The following is a 23,174-nucleotide window of genomic DNA, read 5'->3' on the forward strand; positions in this document are numbered from 1 at the left end:
TGGTAGATGGGATCTACTGCTGGACGCCGGGTTACCGCTGTTCGGTAAAACAGCCATAACTCTTAAACCGTAACTCGGATTGAGACGATTCCCGCGTTGCCGCATAGGAAACGAAATTTTAGATCTGATTTCGCACCGCTTCGCCGTGATCGCCGATTTTAGAATCGCGAAAAACCTCTTGGAAAATAGAGTTTTTGCCCCTGCAAGTTTATGTGTCAGAATCGCATAACTCTGTTTTGCAGGAATTCATGACTGGTATAGCCCTTATGTGTATGTGATGCATGTGTGTAATTAATTCATGGCTTGCACGTCATGAGGACAATATGGCAGGAGCCTTTTGATATTGTCAAAATTAATGTAATGGCCTGCGTGCCAATCTGTGATGATACAATCCGCGATTATGTAATTTTATTTCACTGCCTTGCGTTAGTGATTGATTAATCATGGCGGATTCATCACATGAAGGATGGCATACGTAAATCATGGAGATGGAGATCGCCATGGTGAACAGAAAGATGGAGATAGAGATCCCCAAAAGGAACCATGGGCTATACCAAGTCATACGTGTTTAATGCCGTTCTTACTACGTTCTACTTTCATATGCGATGATGTTTTTGTCTACATAAGCGCGGTAGTGAAGTAGAACGATCCCTCAGCAATGTCTAAGTGGAAATGCTTCCCCAAACCTTGCACTGTCACCGGTCTTGTACAATTGGTGGTGGGTCTATGAAATTAGGGTACCACTAATTTTCCTTGACTAGACAGGTTTGTATCGGATACTTACTGCATAAGGGTTGGTTGCTTAGACAAAGTCATCCTAACGGTTAGGGACTTTGAAGCATGAGAGTTGGGCGTGAGGCATAGAGATGCTACCCAACAACAAGAGTCATATGAGATATGATTAGCAAGGAGTTGCTTACCGATTTACCATGCCTGCTAGCGGTGATGCTAAAGCTCACTAGTAGACATGTTAGATGTGGATCTTGAATCACTAAGTATCAATAGAGGGATATTGATTTTAGTGGGAGTAGATTAATAAATTGTTTATTTTGTTTTACTCCGTCTTGGATATGTTGTCTTAGTATTTTGCATACTTTTGTTGTAGATCAATGGCTGCCGCTAACAAGCAACCGTTTTCATTGCGTTCAATTCTTGAGAAAGATAAGTTAAATGGAACAAACTACGCGGATTGGATCCGCAACCTGAGAATTGTTCTCAGGGCTGAGAAAAAGGAAGATGTTCTAGACACCCCACTTCCTGATGAGCCTGCTGAAAATGCACCCGCTGCTGAGAGAAACGCTTACAAGAAAGCATCTGATGCTGATCTTGAAGTGAGTTGTCTCATGCTTGCTTCCATGGAACCAGACCTACAAATGCAGTTTGATGGTCACTCGGCGAACGATATGATCGTGGCGCTTGAGGAAATGTTCCAAACTCAAGCCAGGACTGAAAGGTTCAATGTCTCCAAGGCTTTGGTTGAAACTAAGCTAGCAGAAGGCGCAGCGGTTGGACCACACGTGATCAAGTTAGTTGGTTACACAAACAGGTTGGAGAAGCTAGGCTTCCCAATTGGCGATGAATTAGCCACTGATTTCATTCTTGCATCGCTTCCGCCTAGCTATGGGAACTTCATCTCGAACTACCATATGCATGGGGCCGAGAAGGGCTTGAATGAGCTGTGTGGGATGCTTAAGCAAGCAGAGGCAGACATCAAGAAGGGTGCTAGCAGTAGCCATGTGATGGCAATCCAGAACAAGCCTAACTTTAAGAAGAAGGGCAATGCGTGGAGGAAGAAAAAGGGCAAGGCTAAAGGTGAGACCTCTAAGCCAAACCCACCTGCACCTAAGGCTGGACCAACTGCGAGCACCAAGTGCTTTCACTGTGGTGGGGAAGGTCACTGGAAGAGAAACTGCAAGGTGTACTTGGAGTCCATAAAGGATCGTGGCAGTAAAGGTACTTCCACTCGTACATTTGTTGTTTATATTACAGATATTTTTCTCGCTCAATCTTATATCAATTCTTGGGTATTTGATACCGGATCGGTTGCTCATATTTGCAATACGATGCAGGGGATGATAAGAAGTAGGAGCGTGGAGAAGGGAGAAGTTGATTTCCGCGTGGGCAACAATGCAAGAGTTGCTGCGTTGAACGTCGGGATAAAGCAGCTTCACCTTCCTTCAGGATTTATTTTGGAGTTGAATAATTGTTATTTTATTCCTAGCTTGAGTCGAAACATTGTGTCGCCTTCATGTTTGATGGAGGATGGTTATACATTCGCGAGTAAAGACAATGGTTGTGTAATATCTCGTAATGGCATGTTTGTGGCTTCTGCTTCCATTGTGAATGGGTTATTTATTTTAAATCTTGATGATTCACCTATCTGTAATATAAGTGCTAAAAAGCCTCGGCTTAATGAGTTAAGTCCTACCTATATGTGGCATTGTCGTTTAGGTCATATTAGTGAGAATCGCATGAAGAGGCTCCATAATGATGGACTTCTAACTTCGTTTGATTTCGAATCTTACGAGACATGTGAGGCTTGCTTGCTTGGAAAGATGACTAAAACGCCTTTCACAGGTTTTCCTGAGAGGGCGATTGACTTGTTGGAACTTATACATAGTGATGTGTGTGGACCAATGAGCACGACAGCTAGAGGCGGATTCGAATACTTTGTAACCTTCACTGATGATTTTAGTAGATATGGTTATGTCTACCTAATGAAACACAAGTCTGAAACCTTCGAAAAGTTCAAGGAATTTCAGAACGAAGTAGAGAATCAACGTGGCAAGAAAATTAAAGCTTTACGATCTGATCGTGGAGGTGAATATTTGAGCCACGAATTTAGCAACCATCTAAAGAGTTGCGGAATTGTTCCACAGCTTACGCCGCCTGGAACGCCACAGAGAAACGGTGTGTCCGAGCGACGTAATCGGACTTTGTTAGACATGGTTCGGTCTATGATGAGCCAGACAGACCTTCCACTATCGTTTTGGGGATACGCTCTAGAAACAGCCGCTTTCACACTAAATAGGGTACCGTCTAAGTCCGTAGTTAAGACACCATATGAGATGTGGACTGGTAAGAGTCCCAGTTTGTCTTTTCTAAAAATTTGGGGTTGTGAAGTTTATGTTAAACGACTTATGTCAGATAAGTTAACACCCAAATCGGACAAGTGCTTCTTCGTGGGATACCCAAAGGAAACTTTAGGGTATTACTTCTATAACCGATCAGAGGGCAAAGTGTTTGTTGCTCGGAATGGTGTTTTCTTAGAGAAAGAGTTTCTCAAAAGAGAGAAAAGTGGACAAAAGGTGTATCTTGAAGAAGTTCAAGATGAGCCGACAGGAAACGACTCCAAAAGTGATGCTAATGTAGCAGAACAAGATGAGATACCTGTGGCACCACCACAACCACGAAGGTCTACAAGAGTCATAACCCCATCGGTAAGACTTCGTGAAGCACGAGGGGAGCTGTTGTTGTTAGACAATGACGAGCCAGCGACTTATGCGGGAGCAGTGATGGGCCCAGATTCTGAGAGATGGCAAAGTGCCATGAGATCCGAGATAGATTCCATGGATGCCAATCAAGTTTGGAACTTGGTTGATCCACCTGATGGTGTTAGACCCATCGAGTGCAAATGGATCTATAAAAAGAAAAGGGATATGGATGGAAATGTTCAAGTCTATAAAGCTCGACTTGTCGCAAAGGGTTTCCGGCAAGTTCAAGGAATTGACTACGATGAGACATTCTCTCCAGTAGCGATGCTTAAATCTATCCGGATCATTCTAGCAATAGCTGCTTATTTCGATTATGAGATTTGGCAGATGGATGTTAAAACAGCCTTTCTAAATGGAAATTTAGAAGAGGACGTGTATATGATACAGCCCGAAGGTTTTGTTGATCCAAATAATGCTAGAAAAATATGCAAGCTAAAAAAATCTATTTATGGGTTAAAGCAAGCATCTCGGAGTTGGAACATTCGTTTTGATGAGGTTGTCAAAGGGTTTGGCTTCCGTCAGAATGAAGAAGAGCCTTGCGTTTATCAAAAGGCTAGTGGGAGCGCTGTTGTGTTTCTGATCTTGTATGTGGATGACATACTATTGATTGGGAATGACATTTCTATGTTGCAATCTGTAAAGACTTCAATGAATAATAGTTTTTCTATGAAGGATTTAGGAGATGCAGCATACATCTTGGGTATTAAGATCTATAGAGATAGGTCGAAGAGGCTAATAGGATTATGCCAAGATACGTACATTGACAAGGTGTTGAAACGGTTCAACATGGAGCAGTCCAAGAAAGGGTTCTTGCCTATGTCACATGGTATGCGTTTTAGCGACAAGCAGTGTCCTTCATCAGATGAAGAGCGCAAACGCATGAGTAAGGTTCCATATGCTTCAGCAGTTGGTTCCATCATGTATGCCATGATATGTACTCGCCCAGATGTCTCATATGCTCTAAGTGTTGCGAGCAGGTACCAAGCTAATCCTGGTGAGAGTCACTGGACGCTTGTTAAAAACATTCTTAAGTACTTGAGAAGGACTAAGGATGAGTTCCTAATCTATGGAGGTGAGGAGGAGCTCGTTGTAAATGGTTACACCGATGCTAGCTTCCAAACTGATGTAGATGATTCACAATCTCAATCAGGTTTTGTGTTCACAATAAATGGTGGTGCAGTTAGCTGGAAAAGTTCCAAGCAGGAGACAGTGTCTGATTCTACAGCAGAAGCCGAGTACATTGCAGCTTCTGAAGCTGCAAAGGAAGGTGTTTGGATGAGACGGTTCCTCATTGAGCTTGGTGTGTTTCCTAATGCGGCTAGCCCATTGAATCTACATTGTGACAACAATGGGGCAATAGCGCAGGCTAAGGAGCCAAGGAATCACCAGAAGAACAAACATGTACTTCGGAAATTTCACCTCATTCGTCAGTTCATCAAAAGAGGTGAAATTAAAATGTGCAAGATACACACGGATTTGAATGTAGCAGATCCGTTGACAAAGGCCCTTCCACAGCCTAAGCATGAGGCGCACATGAGGTCTATGGGTATTAGACATCTTAGAGATTAACTCTAGTGCAAGTGGGAGACTGTTGGTAATATGCCCTAGAGGTAATCATAGAGATGATTGTATTACATTATATCCATGACATATTATGAGTATATTGAATATCCATTGAAAGGCAACTTGTATCGATTGACAATTATGTGAATTGTTTGTGAAACTCTTTTACTTGTATGGTTATTCTAAAGTTGTCCCTGATCAATGTGTGTGAGACATACAAGTATATTAGATCAGCACAATATTAGTTGATGACCATGTTTCACAGGTCATGGACATAGAGATGTCAAACTAATATTGTGGGCACATGTATGACATAGGGCTGGATAGACCCAACGTGAGATGTTATAGTCTCTATTCACATCATATATGTTATGTCCTTAGACCTGAGATTGTCGTATGCATTCGAGATGTGAAACGACCTACTTAGAGACTATCAAACGCTACTCCGTAACTGGGTAGCTATAAAGGTAGTCTTCAGGTTTGTCAGGAAACATGCTGCGAGGCATAGTCAATCAAGATGGAATTTGCCCCTCTTGATTGAGAGAGATATCACTGGATCACTCAAGTGATTGGATCAACAAATGCATGGCCGTGCTTGGGTTAAGTGTTAACCCACGAGTTGAACCAAATATCATGAGGCAAGGGAGCAACATGTATGTGGTGTAGTGGTTCGTCTGATATGATCATTTGCGTGCATATAGGAGTTGTCACGCCTTGCTAGAGGCCGCTGTCAACTATTGAGCGAGTAGGAGTACTCGGCCCATGTCTATGTGTACGTGAACCCATAGGGTCGCACGCTTAAGGGGCTGGAAGCCTAATTCGGGTTGGACCCGAATTAGACAAGGCTTAGGGTTACTAATGGGCCTCCAACTCGGGAGCACATTAGGGACGCCTATATAAGTAGAGGGAGGGGCGCGGCCAGACTTGATCCACGCCTTTTGGCAGCCGCCGTCGCCCTCCACGCTCGCGCCTTCGCTTCTCGCGGACCTAGCAGTCCGGAGGCGCATCGCTTCTTCCCGTACGTGTGGGACACCTCGGAGGTGCTGCATCTGGAGCACGAGGACGAACCGCAAGTGGTGGGAGGACTTGCTGGACGACCACGCAACTGCACGGCACTGCTACGACGTGTTCGACTACATCGAGTCGTCTTCCGCTGCATCTACACGTCGAGTGGTATATCCGTAACCTATCTCTAGCAGTAGATCCTGGATTATGGGGCGAAAATTTTGATTTTCTGGTTAGCGTAGCGTCCTCGTAACTCTACATTCAGACCCTATGGCTTGAGTTGAGAGAGGTCCGCTCTTAGTGATCCGATTTGCTGGTGTGGTCCTATGAGTAGGTGTGGGGTTGTTTTGTGTTTCTCTTCTTTTCTATATATTCCTCATTGTGGTCCGAGGTGAGGAATGTTTTTTTGTTGTAATTGGACCTTTCTTTCTCTCTTAATATAAAGATACGCAGATCTCCTGCGTGTTCGATAAAAAAAAAATTGGCATATGGAAATGCAAGATGGAGTACGCCATATATAATTTGTTATTTACATGCAATCAGCTGTATTTGATCATCACAATTGTACAAAACACCAAGATCATGTCCGTGCGTTGCAATGGGAACAAAACACAAAGGACCCATAATATTTGAATTTTGAATTTGTTGTATACCACTAACAAAAATGATAGACAAGTCGTCAATCTGGATGTTCAACAATGTTTCTTCAGACATTATTGAGTGATAGATGCTTAACAGTTAAATGGCATCGGGGAGTGGGGGGGAACAAGTTATATGAACCATTGTGATAGGCGTCTTTCAAATTAAAAAGTGGCACATACCACATATAGAAACTTGAGAGCACAAATGGTAAAATACAGCAAGAAAGCTCACATATCATGAGCTTCTCTTGCTCCTTAAACTTTTATTAAATGCTTATAGAGTCTGAATACTGTAGCACAAATACTAAAATTAACTTAGACATCTATAGAAACTGAAATTGCTTTCAAACTACCAAATCCTTGATATACATGATAATCTTTGATGGGTGAGCACATGATCATATGCCATGAGGAAACCAACAGTTACAGCCTACAGCAAACATAGATATTTTGTAGAATATCCAGCATATAGATCAGTCGCAATCTAGCTAGTGTAGAAATTGTAAAGTTCAGTGAGAGATGTAGAGGCACCTACTAAGTTCAATGACCAAAGGGGTGTTGCAATATTATTAAAATTAATAGATGATGCTAACTCTAAAGTCTGATTTATCTGCCTGTAAAAGATTGATATTCATTAGCCACCAGCATAGCTTTCCTAATTCAGAAACTAGTTACATGGAGAAGGGATGAATCTGAGGGAGTGAGGCCAATGAGGTGAATGGTGTTGGCAAAGTAAAAAATGCAACCTGTATTTGTAAAGATAAGAATAGAAATAGGGAAAACAGCAATAGTTGGTCCTTTCTCTCAGGGATCAATTTTGCTCCCAAATAATACACTATCCCATCAATCTAATTAAAAGGTGGTTTTAGCAGACCAACTTCTAGTAGATAATTAATTTGCTCAGTTTAGAATTTTCTGTTTGTTGTGTGAAAGACCACTTAAATGCATGGGGTGAATTTGAGCATTGATGATATAGTGGCAACCTAGAATTTTAAGGCTCCCATAGCAATGCACAAATGCTAGTACAGCAAAAAAAAAACTATTCCTATGACAAACATACTGACTAGATAAATATGCAAGTTCAAATCTTGCAATACTATTACCTGTGGTGATGCTCCTTGCATTTGTGCTGTTAGCATTGACATAAACTCTTTCCTAAGTTCTTCTTTGTCAGCCTCCCTTGCTTTTTGTAATTCTTCCATCTGACGCCTATGTTCTTCCTTCTCGGCTTCCCTTTCAGCAACTTGGCTTTGGAGTTGTTCTTGTACCTTCTCTAGCGTAGCCTTCAGCTCTTCATTTTCAATATGGGACTCTGTTTCAGAACGGGCCAGGTCCTTGAAATGTTCAGTCATTAGCTGCTTTCTACTTGGATACCTTGCCAAATAGCCATTGCCATGAACCTTGGATGATTTGCATCTAGTAGTTTGCTTGTATGCTGTCTGGAAAATAAGGTTTCTCTCTATTGAGGGAATAAAGTTTTCTGGTGACTCTGTTTCCTTCTCTTTAATTTTGCTCGAAGCAATTTCCTAACACATAGAAGTCATTTGAAAGTGTTAAAACTAAAATTGGAATGGAAGAGCAATACTATGAATCATTTATTAAGGTTTGGAGAACATGTTAGAATACGCACATAGACAGCCTTAGATGCATCATTTGTCCACCGCCCTCCCTTACTATGAGTTTTTGCCCAAAGAGTCAAATCATTTGGCTCTTCACCAGTTTGTGGATCTCTCTAATTTTGGTTAGATTCAAATAAATAAATATTTCATCAAGTAAGAAAACATTGACATGCATGTGCTTCTCAATTCATTACCAGTTCATAGCTGCACTGAGAAAAAGGCTTTGATCCCATCATATGTTGTGTTTGTTGCAGTCCACGGTTTTGAGAATTTTTTTTGCTAATTTTCTGCATATTGTGTTTGTATTAAAAAAATAGTGCTCTGAAGAAAATATTTATCTCTTTCTGTGCAGTTGGCATAAAAAAGTAAATTGCATCAAACCTGGAATTGCTCAGTGCCAAAATACAACACTAGATAGTGCCATTCAACAATGTGCAAATCTTCAGGCTTATGTCTCATTCTCTCATCATAACTATCATATGCCCTGTATGTGGCACTGAACGTCGATCGCCATCCTTTGTAACGCTCATTAGCGATGCTCCATATAATTTTCTAAGTTTTCCTACCCAAGCCTGCTCTCTCACAAACATAAATGCAGTGCTACTAGTGCTGTGAGAGAGAATTAAATGTGTTCTTGATCTTTTGAACCAAAGGTGGTTACGCCTTATATACTGGGATAGAAGAAGTACATAATGTCGAAGTGTCTAAACATGCAAAATAAACAAAGTTCATGCAGTACAAATACATTGCCTAATAACGTAACTAAATAATTATAAAACAAAATTACTTTTTAAACAAAAAAATCACCTAGGCACCATAATTAAAATACAAAATTCATATAGCGTGATATCCATATATAAAATATTTTTTAAAAAAATTAACCAACACATGGTTTGAACCCAGGAGGTAATGTTCAAGCAAACGCTCATATACCACTAGACTATTGAGGCGTGTTCAACAATATGCGGTCTTTATTTTACTTCTACGTATCTGGATCTAATTTTCTTGAAGTATTGGCTGTGGCGGGAGGGGAACAGGAAGAGGGTGTCGCGCCGCCCTAACACCTCCATTTATGTATTAACAGAACTGCATCGGATCCTAAAAATGGCTAGAAACATTTTTTTCCTCAAAAATATAGAAGAACTACGCTTCATTAAATAAAAAAGACAAAAGGGGAAGACCCTACATACAACACACAAACAAAACCTGAACTCATAGGTGGGGTCTTTTCATAAAAACGAGTTAATCAAAGAGATCATCATCCTGAAGCAACAATTATTCATAACAATGACTTAATCAAAGAGGCCTTTATCCATGTGCACAAAAAGGCAATAATTATTTATAAAAAATGACTTAAACAAAGAAATCATCATCCTCGCCCTCTCCCATGGTTGTCGCTGGTGCGACAACTCCATCATCAACGTAGGTTTCATCATCTTCATCATCTTCTGTAGCAAGAAATGGCACGTGATCTGGTTCAGGAACAGATTGGGCACGCGCCTCATCAATAATAGAGGCATCACCCCTAGAGCCCGCCATGCTTAATCTCCTCCAATTTGTCAAATCCATACGTATACGTAATGCATTATCCATGTCTTGCACTCCCACGTCCAGTAAGTTTATGTCGATTTCACCCTCGACTTCTCTTGCTTCTGGCATGGCAAACAAATTTCTAGGCTTCATTGCAACAACACTGCACCAACCCGGCTTGCTTGGGATATCAGCATAAAAAACTAGTTCAGCTTGTGTTGCCAGAATATAGGGGTCACTGGAATATCGATATCGACTAGTATTGATCTCAATAATCCCATATTCATCCTTATTATATCCTTTGCCTTTGCTCGTAGTGGCAGCTGGTACATCATACCAGTCACACTCAAACAATACAACTTCTTTGTCCTTAGGGAAATCAAGAGTGATGATTTTTTTAATCACTCCATACCATGCCATATTGCTGGTACTGGCATCACCCTTCACATAAATGCCACTATTTCGTGTCGTCAGTCTTTTCTCAATAGATGCGGTTCGGAACAAGAAACCATTGATAAAGCATCGATTATAAACACGGGCTCGTGGGTCTGGTCCTTGAGCAAGGTAATATAAGAGGTCCTCATTTTGCTTGCTGACCTGCAAAACACAATTCCATATATATAATATAAGTTCCAATGCATATAAATTAAGGCTCAACAATTAAGATTGAAAATTAAAATGAATTAATTACTAACTTTGCCCTGAAACCAGTTCACAAATTGCTCCTTGTGTCGTTTAGTAATGTTTCTTGTACCATCTTTCCTAAGTTCGTCCATATGCTCACTGCATGGTGGACACGTGCAGCTTCAAAAAATTATTAATTGACTAAAAGAATTATCCTAAAAATTAAAACTGTTGTACATTGCAACTTACTCAACCCATTTTTCGGCCTCCTCACAGTTGGTTATCATGTAGTGCCTCATCTTCACTAATTCTTCTATAGAAATTTGTTCATAAATAAAACCTTTCCTGCTGAAATTAATTTCACTAAATATGCTGAGCCCACATGGTGGTTCATTCACAGCAGCACTTTCATGACGATCAGCTTGATTCAATTTGGTGTCAACATCATCCAAGAAACGAGCGCAAAAAGTCAGGCACTCCTCGGAGATATATCCCTCGGCTATCGAACCTTCAGGATGTGCTTTGTTCCTCACATAGCCTTTTAGTGTACGTAAATATCTCTCAACTGGATACATCCATCTATAGCATACAGGACCTCCTAGTTTGGCCTCTTCAGCTAGATGGACCGGCAAATGCATCATGATGTCAAAAAATGCAGGTGGGAATACCATCTCAACGCGACAAAGAGTTTCTCTGATTGAAATGCTAAGCTTATCAAGATCTGCCTCTATTAGCTCCTTTGAACAAATTGCATTGAAGAACCTACTAAGATCAATCAATGGGATCACAACATCTTGTGGTAGAATACTGCGTACAATTAAAGGTAACAGCTTCTGTAAAATAACATGATAGTCATGGGTTTTAAGTCCAGCAACCTTACAAGCTTTGATGTCAACACATCTCTTTATATTAGAGGCAAACCCATCAGGCATCTTCACTCCTTCTAGAAATCTGCATAAAATTTTCTTCTCATCCTTAGATAATGTGTACAATGCTGGTGGCATAGTATATTTATTATTCTCCATCACAAGATGTTGATCCTTCCTCATACCAAGATGTTGCATGTCAAGCCGGGCCTTCTCACTGTCCTTACATTTACCATCAATTTCTAGCAAAGTACCCAGAATGCTCTCACAAATGTTCTTCTCAATGTGCATCACATCCAAATTATGTCGTATTAGCAGTGAGTCCCAATAAGGCAATTCAAAGAAAATACTTTGCTTCCTCCAATTGTGCCATCTATTTTCTTCTTCACGTTGTTTCCTCTTTCTTGTCGTTTTCCCAAAACTCACTTGCTCAAAGCATTGAAATTGTTCCCTCACTTGTTTACCTGTCAAAGGTTCAGGAGCCTCCCTCATTTCTACTTTGTTATTAAAGCTGATTTTATTCTTGCGCCACCTATGTATGGACAGTGAACTCATTAATTATTTAGAAATTGAAGAGAAAACAAAAAAAATAATTCCGCAAATGAAATCTTACCTATGTTTCGATGGCAAAAAGCGGCGATGTCCCATGTAGCAATGCTTCGACCCATATTTCAGCCACAAGAAGTCTGTATCCTTGTTGCAATATGGACATGCAAACTTCCCTTTGGTGCTCCAGCCAGATAACATTGCATATGCCGGAAAATCATTGATTGTCCAAAGTAGAAGAGCATGTAGATTGAAATTCTTCTTTTCCTTTGCATCATATGTGCTGACACCATCTTTCCACAACTCCTTTAGCTCATCGATGAGGGGACGGAAGTATACATCAATATTGTTTCCAGGAGATTTTGGTCCTGGAACCAACATCGACATCATCCAATAAGATTGTTTCATACACAACCAAGGCGGCAAATTATAAGGGATTATGATCACAGGCCAGGTGGTATATGTTGTACTTATCATCCCAAATGGATTGAATCCATCAGATGCTAAAGCTAGCCTAACATTACGAGGATCCTTTGAAAACCACTTGTACGTGTCATCCACGTGCTTCCATGCCGGGGAGTCTGCAGGGTGACGCATTCTACCATCACGGGCCAATCCTTCCTTGTGCCATCTCATATCCAATGATGTGCTCTCCCTCATATACAATCTCTGCAGCCGAGGTATTAGTGGGAAATACCGTAGGATCTTACGTGGAACACGCTTCTTTAGTGTACCATCAGTGTCACTAGTATCATCACCCTTTGCAGCACCTTCATCCTTCCACCTAGACTCACCGCATGTTGGACACTTATCTAGTTTTTCATTTTCCTTCCAAAATAATACACAATCATTCTCACAAGCGTGTATCTTTTCATAGTCTAGACCCAGCTCTTGAACAACCCTCTGCACTTTCTCCAATGTGTTTGGGACACAGTGGCCTTCAGGTAGCACAACTGAGAATAAATTTAGTATGCTCCTCAAGGCAGTGTTACTAATACCATGCATGCACTTAATCTGAAACAATCTCACAATAAAAGAAACCTTGGTAGCCTCCTTGCAACCTGGATACAATTCTTGTCTTGCCTCCTCTAATAATTTATAGAACTTCTTGGCACGCTCATTTGGCTCTTCATCTGGACCTTGGATAATGTTTCCATGTATAGTAGCCTTGATAAGTGTTCCAACCAGCTCAGTGCCAGGATCAACGTCATGTCCTTCATCATCTTCTACTGATCCTTCAAGATTAGATGGGCCGCCTTCATCACTTGGATGTTCGCCTTCTGAGATGAAACTTTCATCAAAGCGATTATCGAGAACATGTCGGTGAACCTCACGTCGTGTCTTCCAAACCATGCATCGACATTTAGCACACGGACACTTAGCAGTTGATGTGCCATCAAATGTGATACGAATATATTTCTGGAATTTGTCCTGCCAAATAGGGTTAGACCTATCCATGCGCATCCAACTCCTATCATCATGCCGTGACATTTTATTATGCTCCAAATAAATTTCTGCACAAAAATTTGGATATACATAAGTAAAATCACAAAATACTGGCAAGAAGTATATATATAAGTAAATATACGTAAGTAAATTTCTGCACAAAAATAATATGTGTATCGAATGTAATGACAAGAAGTATATATATATATATATACTGGCAGCAATCAAATCATCAAGATGATGAAGATGGAGAAAGGTGTGCAAACAACACACTGCAGGCACGCTGCCTCTCGCTGATCACTTTGCGTCGCCTCCGATCCTTTACACAAATCAATTGAATGGATTACGAGCCAGCTAGCAGCGGCCATGTATATGATCGACTTGTTAAGGCCATGATCAACTTAATTAACATGATCTTTCACCAAAAAACCATAATTTAAGGCCATGATCAACTTAATTAACATGATCTTGTGCAAAAAATGTTAATTAACATGATCAAATTAGCAGTGCCCTAGCTAGCAGCATGATCAACTTAGCAGCACCCTACCAGCATGCAGCCACCGGCCATGATCAACTTAATTAATATGATGCATTAATACGATGCATGTGCCCTAGAAAACGTTGTTGCCATATGCATGCACGTACTCACCCTGCGCACCACATGGCTTCAAGATAAAACAATTACACTTACTAGATCAATTTGTGTACATACACAATTCACAACAGATTATAACTAAATAAATTAGGGTCTGGGCACCAGGAAGTTTACCAGGCGAACACGTTGCCTTGGCGATGTTCTGATCTGCGGCTGCGATTGGGGCTGGACTACTCTCTGTCTCAAGACTGAAGCCAAGGAGACCGACAAAGTGGTGAACGGCGTCGGCGGCGCTATTGGCGTATTGCCGCTTAGGATAGAAGGCTCAAGCGACGGACATGAAACCAACTAGAATTGTTATGTGGACTCTCTTTAGGCAGGGCCCCACGCCCTAAGTATGTAACACCCGGTAGTATTAGTATTTGGACCAATATTGAATCGTTGCTGGCCTCTAATTCCAATTTCTGGCTTTTCTGAGAAGGATCGAGCCCACATTAAAAAAAGAGAAAAAAATGCTAGCATATGCCAAGAAGGCACACGTACATGCAAACACATGACTCGACTCCGCGAGTCCAGAGCCTTGTTTACTTTCAAAAATTTTTGCAATTTTTTTTAAAATTCTCAGCACATCGAATTTTACGGCACATGTATGGAGCATTAAATATAGATAGAAAAATATCTAATTGCACAGTTTGCTTATAATTTACGAGACGAATCTTTTGAACCCACTTAGTAATGATTGGACAATATTTGTCAAATACAAATGAAAATGTTACAGTATTTATTTTGCAAAAAAAAATTGCAACTAAACAAGGCCGTCCGCGGCGGTAACACGGGTTGGCGGCGGACGCGAGTCGTGCGAGCGCGCCGCGTGGCACACGGTTGCTGCACGATGGGCGAGACGAGATCACGATGCAAAAGGGTTGCAGTCTCCACGACTCGCCGACTCCGCCTGACCCTAACGAGCGACGACCAGTCAATGATCGACGATGAGCCACACTATAAAGGGCCCCGGATATTTGTTTCGCCCCAGGCCTCAAAAACTCAAGGCCGACGCTGCTCACATATATTATTGTATAAATTCAAACTAGGACAGCCCCAAGCTCTGCCTATGGGTGGGCTATGCTGTCTCCCAGGAAGCTCAACATGAAAAACAGCCCATAGTACTGCCATGCCGCGTCTAGGACAAAGGCTAGTTCCGTGGCCCTAAGAGACATGGCTCAGGAGGCACGACGTGTCATGCCAACCCGATCCATTCGGCCCGTGTCGACCAACCATAGTCCGTTGGCCATCTATGCCTAGTGCTGGCTCCGCCTATGAGTTGGCAAGGGAGGCGTGACAATAGTAACGGCCAATTGATGGCTATTCATACGCTTAGGCCCTTTTGCTATACATAGTGCCATAGATGGCCATCGGACCATACCGGCCCGGCTCGGCATGTCGTGTCGTGTCATGCCTGCATCGTGCCACGCCATGCTGTCGTGCTGTCGTGTCGTGCCATCACCGTGCCTCGTGCCAGGGATACGAGCCAAGGCACGGTCCGTGGGCCGTCGGGACGGCCCAAAGGCACGACGGGCCATCGGGCCAAGCTCATGCCAGATGCTGCAGCAGGCCAGCAGGATGTTTGCATAGGCTAGTAGTAGGCCAGTAGGTCTATATTTTCTTTTTATTTTTTAAATTAGCAGGCTACATTTCTTACCAGGCCACTCAAGATGGTTTTAGATGGGCTAGTAGGCCTATATTTTTTTGAGAATTAGCAGATTACATTTTTAATGGGCCATTAAGCACCGGGCCGTCGGGCCGTGCCTGAGCCATGCCACGGGCCACGGTGGCGGCCCAGGCACGGCCTAGTTCCTCGGGCCATGCCGGCCTAGGCTCGGTAGGTGTCGAGCCGGGCCAAAATGCCGGGCCGCGAGCTAGGCCAACAGGCCATGTGCTACACGGCCAACTATACATAAAGCCCACAAAATACTGGTATTTTCTACAATGGGATTTTATAGCAACCAAACCAACTTGTGGCAATAGCAACAAGCTATTGCATCGCTTTAGATATTTAGTTGCAATAAACAGCTAGCTATTACAATGGTCATGATAAATATTACAACAAAATAAAACTATGGCAGTAGCAACACACTATTGCATCGCCATGAAAATTTAGTTGCAATACATAGTCTACCTATTGCAACAGTCGTGGTAAATATTACAACAAACAAAAATGGTGGCAACAGAAATAATCTATTGCATCTCCTTGAAAATTTAGTTGCAATACATAGTCTACCTTTTGCAATAGCCGTGATAAATATTACAACCCGACAACACTGTGGCAATAATGTCAAGCAGTGGCAACACTGTTCTATATGGTTGCAAGAGCACCTGGCAGTTGCAATGCTAATTAGTACTAATGCAACACAATGTCATCATGGCAATATTTTGAACCTGTAGCAACACACTTCACAAAAGAGTTGCTATAGGTCTAAACCTCTTGCAACGACAAAGGTAAATATTGCGACCCACTATTTTTGTGGCAACACAGTCACCTTGTTGCTACGTTTTTGGAGAAATGTTGCAAATCACACCCCTATCACAACATAATTTGTGGCGTTGTAAAGGGCATCATGTGGCAATAGGGTCAAAATCTAGTAGTGATCTAAGAAACAGAAGAACGAATGGTTTGCTAACCGCTCTAGCATCTCATCTATGAAAGGCAAAGGAAAGTGATCCTTTCTCGTGGCTTTGTTTAGTTTTCTATAGTCTATGCACATCCGCCATCCTGTGACGGTGCGTTGCGGAATTAGCTCATTCTTTTCATTCATAATAACAGTCATGCCTCCCTTTTTAGGCACAACTTGCACTGGGCTTACCCACTCACTGTGCGGCACACGATATATAAACACTGCATGCAGCTACTTTATAACTTCCTTTTTAACTACCTCTCTCATAGTGTTGTTAAGTCTACGTTGGGGTTCTCGAGAGGGTGTAACAGAATGATCTGTTGGAATACGATGGGTACAAATCATAGGACTGATTCCTGTAAGATCTTGAAGTGAGTAGCCAAAAACTGAGTGATGTTTTTCAAGAATGGTCATTAATCGTAGAGTTTGATCCTGAGTGAGTTTATCGCTAATGATTATAGGGAACTCTGGATTATTGTTTAGGAAAGCATAGGTAAGACCGGGTGGTAAAGTTTTAAGCTCTATGGGAGGTCTAGGTGTTTCTGCAAACTCATCTAAGGGTTCAGGCTCAGAAGGTTCGTCTTCTTCTTCAGTGAAGAAAGGAGTTTCGTCTTCTAAGTCTGGTTCATCTAAAAGCTCTAGAGATGCAGCCTTTACCTCCTCCATAGGATCAGGCAAAAGATATGACTCGGCCTTATTGTTTAAGGAATGTGAAATTGTTATCGGGAATTTAAAAGTTTTTCCAAAAGAAATGTGTAGCTTTCCAGTATGACCTTCATAAAGGAGTCTTCTAAAAGGTTGTCCTATCAACAGGTTGAAGTCCCATGTATCAAAGATATAGAAGTTCAAATGAACCATGGAGCCTTCTACCGTAAGAGGTAGGACATTAATAATTCCAAGACTGGGGACTAACCGTCCCGAAGATTCCTTTATGACCTTTGTTGTGGGGGTTAAGACAAGATTTTTAAATAGTTTAAGTGCAAAAGATTTAGACATGATGTTGATCCCCACAACAGGATTATAAAGAGCATTAAATCGATCAGAATTATAAGCACAGCGTATAGTTATAGAGGGTGTGTCCAAACGGATCACATCAGAGGAAAGCTCTGATTCCTCCAACCATTCGCTACTCATGACTGAGATAAGCTCTCTCAATTGATATTCACTTGGCAAATAAATGCTAAACTGATCGTTTTGGGGTTTGTCAATAGAATGGTAGTTTGAAATATTTCCAAAATCGGCAAAAAGATCGGATTCTATATCCAACATGAAGTCCGGTGGTGGAATTTCTTCCTCTTGTGGCTCAGAACTTGGGATAGCTAAAGTAGCTGAAGAATTTGGCAGAGTGTCTACTTCGGCTTCGTGGGTTTCATCATGAAGGGTATTATCCATCTCAGCTTCTAGGATTCTATCTAGGATCACTCTAGCTTCATCAACAGGGATGCGAAAGAAAGAACCTCTAGACATTGTGTGAAGCATTTGTTTGTGATTTTTCTGAAGACCTCAAAAAAAGTGAAATAAAAGAACAGGGTCTTCAAGATTAAGGTTTGGACCAGATTCTAAAAGATCAGAAAAACGTTTCCAGGATTTTCCCAAAGTTTCATTATCTTTTTGTTTAAAAGATAGGACTTCGAGTCTAAGGTCGGCTATATGGTCAAGGGAATAGAAATCTAGACAAAAGTTGGCTCGTAAAACTCCCCATTCACCTTGTTGTTGACTTACCTTCTGACTGTACCATTGTCTAGCTTCTCCCCTTAAAGAAAAAGGAAAAAGCTTCCAACGTAAAGTTTTATCAGAAATGCCTTCAATGCGAAGACAATCACATGTTTGCTCAAAATCTCTAATATGAAGGTAAGGGTTTTCGTCTTCCTTTCCCGAAAAAGATAGGTTTTGAATCATGGCAATCAACCTAGAACTTAACTTAAACTGGGATGTTTGGATAGGCTGTGATGATTCTCATGGTAAAAGATCAGTTGCTGAAGGGATTGCAGACTCATGGATCGATTTAGAATTTTGATTTTCCATAAGGTAAGAATAAAGAAAATAAAGAATATAAAAGATAAGAAAAGATAAAAGTATAGATACAAGCTAATAGTAAGACTCAGGTTATCTCAGCAACCGTCTTTCTCCCCGGCAACAGCGTCAGAAATGCTTGTTGATATTTGGGAACGCAATAAGGAATTGATCCGCAAGCGCACGGATATCGGTGAGCACTTCACCCGGGAAATTATCCAGAGTATGTATTTATTTTTTTTACCACTAGGAGAAAGAGTGCATCTGACTAACCGGTCTATTACTACTAACCTTTAGGCACAAAGAATGTCTTTCGATGAGAGTGATAAATAGAGAAGACTGCAACCGTAGTCTCCTTCTAACCTTGGTAAGGATAATCTATTGTTCTAATGGGGAGGCTAACGGAATCTAGACACCACAAAGGATGTTCAACCCGCACCTATAAACCCTATCCTTCCTGCTAACGAGATGTGATCTGCAAAGGTAACTCGGAATTGTCACGTTCCTCACTACTACCACGGTCCAGCTAGTCAGGGAATATCTATGAGTACCCCAGCCTAAACACCACGTTTACGCCAGCAATGATTACTCTAAACTCTACACGAAGAGATTAAAGTAAACTCATAAACCATAAGAACAATAAAACAAGAACATACTAGAATTTAGAAGTTGAAATACTGAAGAATCCTAGGAGCAAGCTTCGGGTTAGGAGAACTTGATCCCGCAGGTACAAGCTTGGAGTAGACACCGACAGGCCGGGCTTCCTCCAATCTACACCTCCACTCTATCTCTCTCAATCTAGTAGAAACTAGAAGATCTATTTCTACCTTACATTGGTTGCTAAGCCTAAAAAGAAATATTGATTAGAGAAGAGGTTTTCCTTCGAGGGCACCCCTCAGTCTCTATGATAATTTCTTCATGTCTTCTCCAGGGGCCAGGAGGGTCTCCTTATATAGTCCTTCCCTTCTATGCGTTTTTAGGTCGGTAGGCGAGGTGGTACTATGTTTTCCTTGATCCAATAGGTCAGTGGAATATCCCGTGCGAAGAGAGTCCCGAACTGTATCCAGCAGGTGGCGGGCGCCCTGGGCCTAGCCCCTTTCGGCCTCCGTCTTCTTCCTGTGGCTTCTGGAGTCTTCTAGATGGTAGAAAATCGCACGGTGCGTTGATATCTCTATGTAATCCTGACATGTGGGCCTTTCTTCCTTATTTCCTGATAACCCCCTGCAGAAACAGATAAACAACAAAACTCGTGGAATTCTGTCAGATCAAACCCTAATTCTAGGTGTTGGTTGTATATTGGTCCTTTCCCTTGTTTATTTGATAATTAAAATTGATACTTAAGAACCGTCAACAAGGGCCTAGAGCACAACCGACCACGTGAAGGTGGTGGCCAGGGGGGCCCACCCAGGTTGCGGGCGCAAACCAGGTGGCGGTTCCCCAGCCCCACCTTCTTCTGGCGGTTGCATGGCGGCATGCATAGGACGGTTTCACCTACTACTATATTTAGATCCCGCAAACCGTCCTAGTTGAGCTATAAATAGATGGCTCCCCTCTCATTTGTAACACACACCATCATTTGGAGCAACACACCTCACATTCTACACTTGTTCTCTTTAGTTTAGTACTAGTAGTAGAGCAAGGCAAAGCTAGCAAGGAGAGCTTGTCTCCTTGGAGGATCAAGAGTGTCTTGGTATGAATACAATTATGCCTTCCTCCATGACCAAGTTCTTATATTCTTTATACAGTTATGCTTTTGATCTAGAGTATAGTCTTGTTCATATCATGATCATAGTTTATGAGCTAGTTCATAGTTCTAGCTCTATGTTCTTGATATGTTCATCACAGTTCTTCATCGTAGTTAATATAAATAGAGGAAGAACTAGGGATGAGATAATGGTTCTCTGGGTTGTAATGGTCACCCTTAGCCGAGCCTATCAATCTGAAGGGTTGGGGTCCCGGGAGGCTAGGGGGTGTTTCCAAGTACACGGGCATGGTGCTCGGGTATGCGGAGACCCGAGGATATGCGGGTATCCCACGGTAGAGGGGTAGGTGGCTGGGTGGTGACAGCCCTGTCATCCTTCGTATTCCCCCACGTTCGGATATTCGGTAGGAGTCATGTAAAGTCTCTATTTGCTGGCAGACCAGCTATGGAGATCTCCCCAGTATCTCAGACTTAGCTCTAACTTGTTCTTATTAGCTAGATGATCTGCTAACAGATTTGTTGTATAACTTGTATACGACCATGCCTGCTCACGTAGTTGTTCTTTTATTCTTTGTTTTCCCTTTATTCCTTGAGGTTGCTCCGATGTGTGTCCGCTATCAAATCAACTACATACTTACCCCTGTTTATACTATGTCTACCATGCATTTCAATAAGTAATCATGTTTATAACCAAAGCTAGATGCGTTCACAATGCCTTCCTACGGGAAATTATAAATACGACACCCCTGAATACTCACGGGTTGAAATGCTACAATGATAGTTCTGTGCGCTTGCAGAGTAATTTATTCCGATAACTGAGTTATCGATCGATTGGCGTACCTAAGTACCTTTACTTAAGATTGTAATCCTTGTGCACCCACACGGCGCCGGGGCACAGCTTTGCATATCGTAAGTAAGGATGGTTAGGAAGGCCAATCTGGCAATTCTAATCATCAGTACCAGACTGCACTGCCTAGGCCCGCACCGCAAAGAGCCTTGGGTTATCATTCTAAAGTGATGGTGGTTAGGATATGCCAAGAACGTTTCTAGTGTTATTATTAAGAATGGACTAAAACTATATCTTTAATAGTTTCGCTAAGAAACGCCAACAATGTTCCTTCTTCATGGATCCCAATTCGGCTAAATTGCCGAGCTTTGTTACTTTTAAACCATAAGTAATTACAACTCATCCAAACATATTTTTTCCCATGCATGTGCATGTTGGGAATATGCCCTAGAGGTAATCATAGAGATGATGATATTACGATTGTGTCCATGACATATATTATGAGTTCAGTGAATATCCATTGTATACAAACTTGTACTGATTAACAATTATGTGAATTATTTGTGAAACTCTTTTACCTGTAACGTTCTAAAAGTTGTCCCTGATCAGAGTTCACGTAAGGATACACATGAACATTAGATTAGCACATGTATTAGTTTTTGACTTTGTTTCACAAGTCATAGACATAGAGATGTCAAACTAATAATGTGAGCACATGTATGACATGGGGCTGGACTGACCCAACATGAGATGTTCTTATAATCTCTTTATATATCATGTACGTTATGTCCTTAGACCTGAGATTGTCGAATGTTCTCAAGATGTGAAACGACCTACTTAGGGACTATTAAACGCTACTCTGTTACAGGGTAGTTATAAAGGTGGTCTTTGGGTTTGTCGGGGAACATGCTGTGAGACATAGATGACCAAGATGGAACTTCCCCCTATCTATGTGAGAGAGATATCACTAGGTCACTCAAGTGATTGGATCAACAAATGCATGGCCGTGCTTGGGTTAAGTGTAACCCACAAGTTGGACCAAATATCATGTGGCAAGGGAATAACATGTATATGTATGTAGTGGTTTGTCTCATATGATCTTTGTGTACGTATAGGAGTTGTCACGCCTTGCTAGAGGCTGTTGTCAACTATTGGGTGACTAGGAGTACTCAGCCCATGTCTATATGCACGTGAACCCATAGGGTCGCATGCTTAAGGGGATGGAAACCTAATTCGGGTTGGACCCGAATTAGACAAGCCTTAGGGTTTCTAATTGGGCCCCCGTCTCGGGGCTAATTGGAGGACACCTATATAAGAGAGGGGAGGGGGCGCGGCTAGGGTTAATCCCACGCCATCAGGCAGCCGCCGCCGCTCACCCACGCTCACGCCTTTTGCTCCTCTCGGACCTAGCAGTCCGGAGGTGCAACGCTTCTTCCCTGCACATGTCGGACACCTAAGAGGTGCTGCATCTGGAGCACAAGGACGAACCGCGGGAGAGGGATTGGTGTGGTGGACGACCACGCAACTGCACGGCACTGCTACTACGTGCACAACTACACCGAGTCGCTTCCGCTGCATCTGCGCATCTAGTGGTAATCCCATGATCTATAACTTGCAATTGATCCTTGTTTATGAGGTCGAAATTTTTGTTTCCTAGCTAGGGTAGCATCCTCATAATCCCACAATGCATTCGGTAATCAGTATCTTGTTCTCGTTTTAACCGAATGATCTACAAACTTGTTAGCAAACAGCTTTTATAGCTATGTGTTGTTGTATGTGGCTTTAGGGCCATATATATGGAACTATCTGGTCTCACCCGACATGTTCCAGTTTTGTATCTAATAAATTTTGTCCCTTGTTAGTTGCAGGTTAAACTGACTGGCACGCTTCCGGATATTGCACTCGATTGAAGTCATGCTTTTTGGCTTGCTGTGTGCGAGGCACATTGTGCCACATTTTGTGTCAACACACTTTTTGGCACGCCCGGTGGGACACTGCATTTTCAAAATGCCTAAATTCGACAACACTCAAGTTCTGGATGTAACCATGGATGAACTTCCAGAAAATATGA

At 41.9% G+C, this 23,174-nt stretch overlaps 1 protein-coding gene across 1 annotated transcript; it reads left to right on the forward strand.

Moving 5' to 3' along the window:
* Positions 1,588–2,375, forward strand: LOC110433959. The gene is made up of 2 exons (XM_021457216.1): positions 1,588–1,953; positions 2,070–2,375. Exons 1-2 carry the CDS (start codon positions 1,647–1,649, stop codon positions 2,084–2,086), a joined length of 324 nt encoding a protein of 107 aa, XP_021312891.1. The 5' UTR covers positions 1,588–1,646; the 3' UTR covers positions 2,087–2,375.

Source organism: Sorghum bicolor, chromosome 1, assembly GCF_000003195.3.
Source record: "Sorghum bicolor cultivar BTx623 chromosome 1, Sorghum_bicolor_NCBIv3, whole genome shotgun sequence".
Taxonomy (NCBI): Eukaryota; Viridiplantae; Streptophyta; class Magnoliopsida; order Poales; family Poaceae; genus Sorghum; species Sorghum bicolor.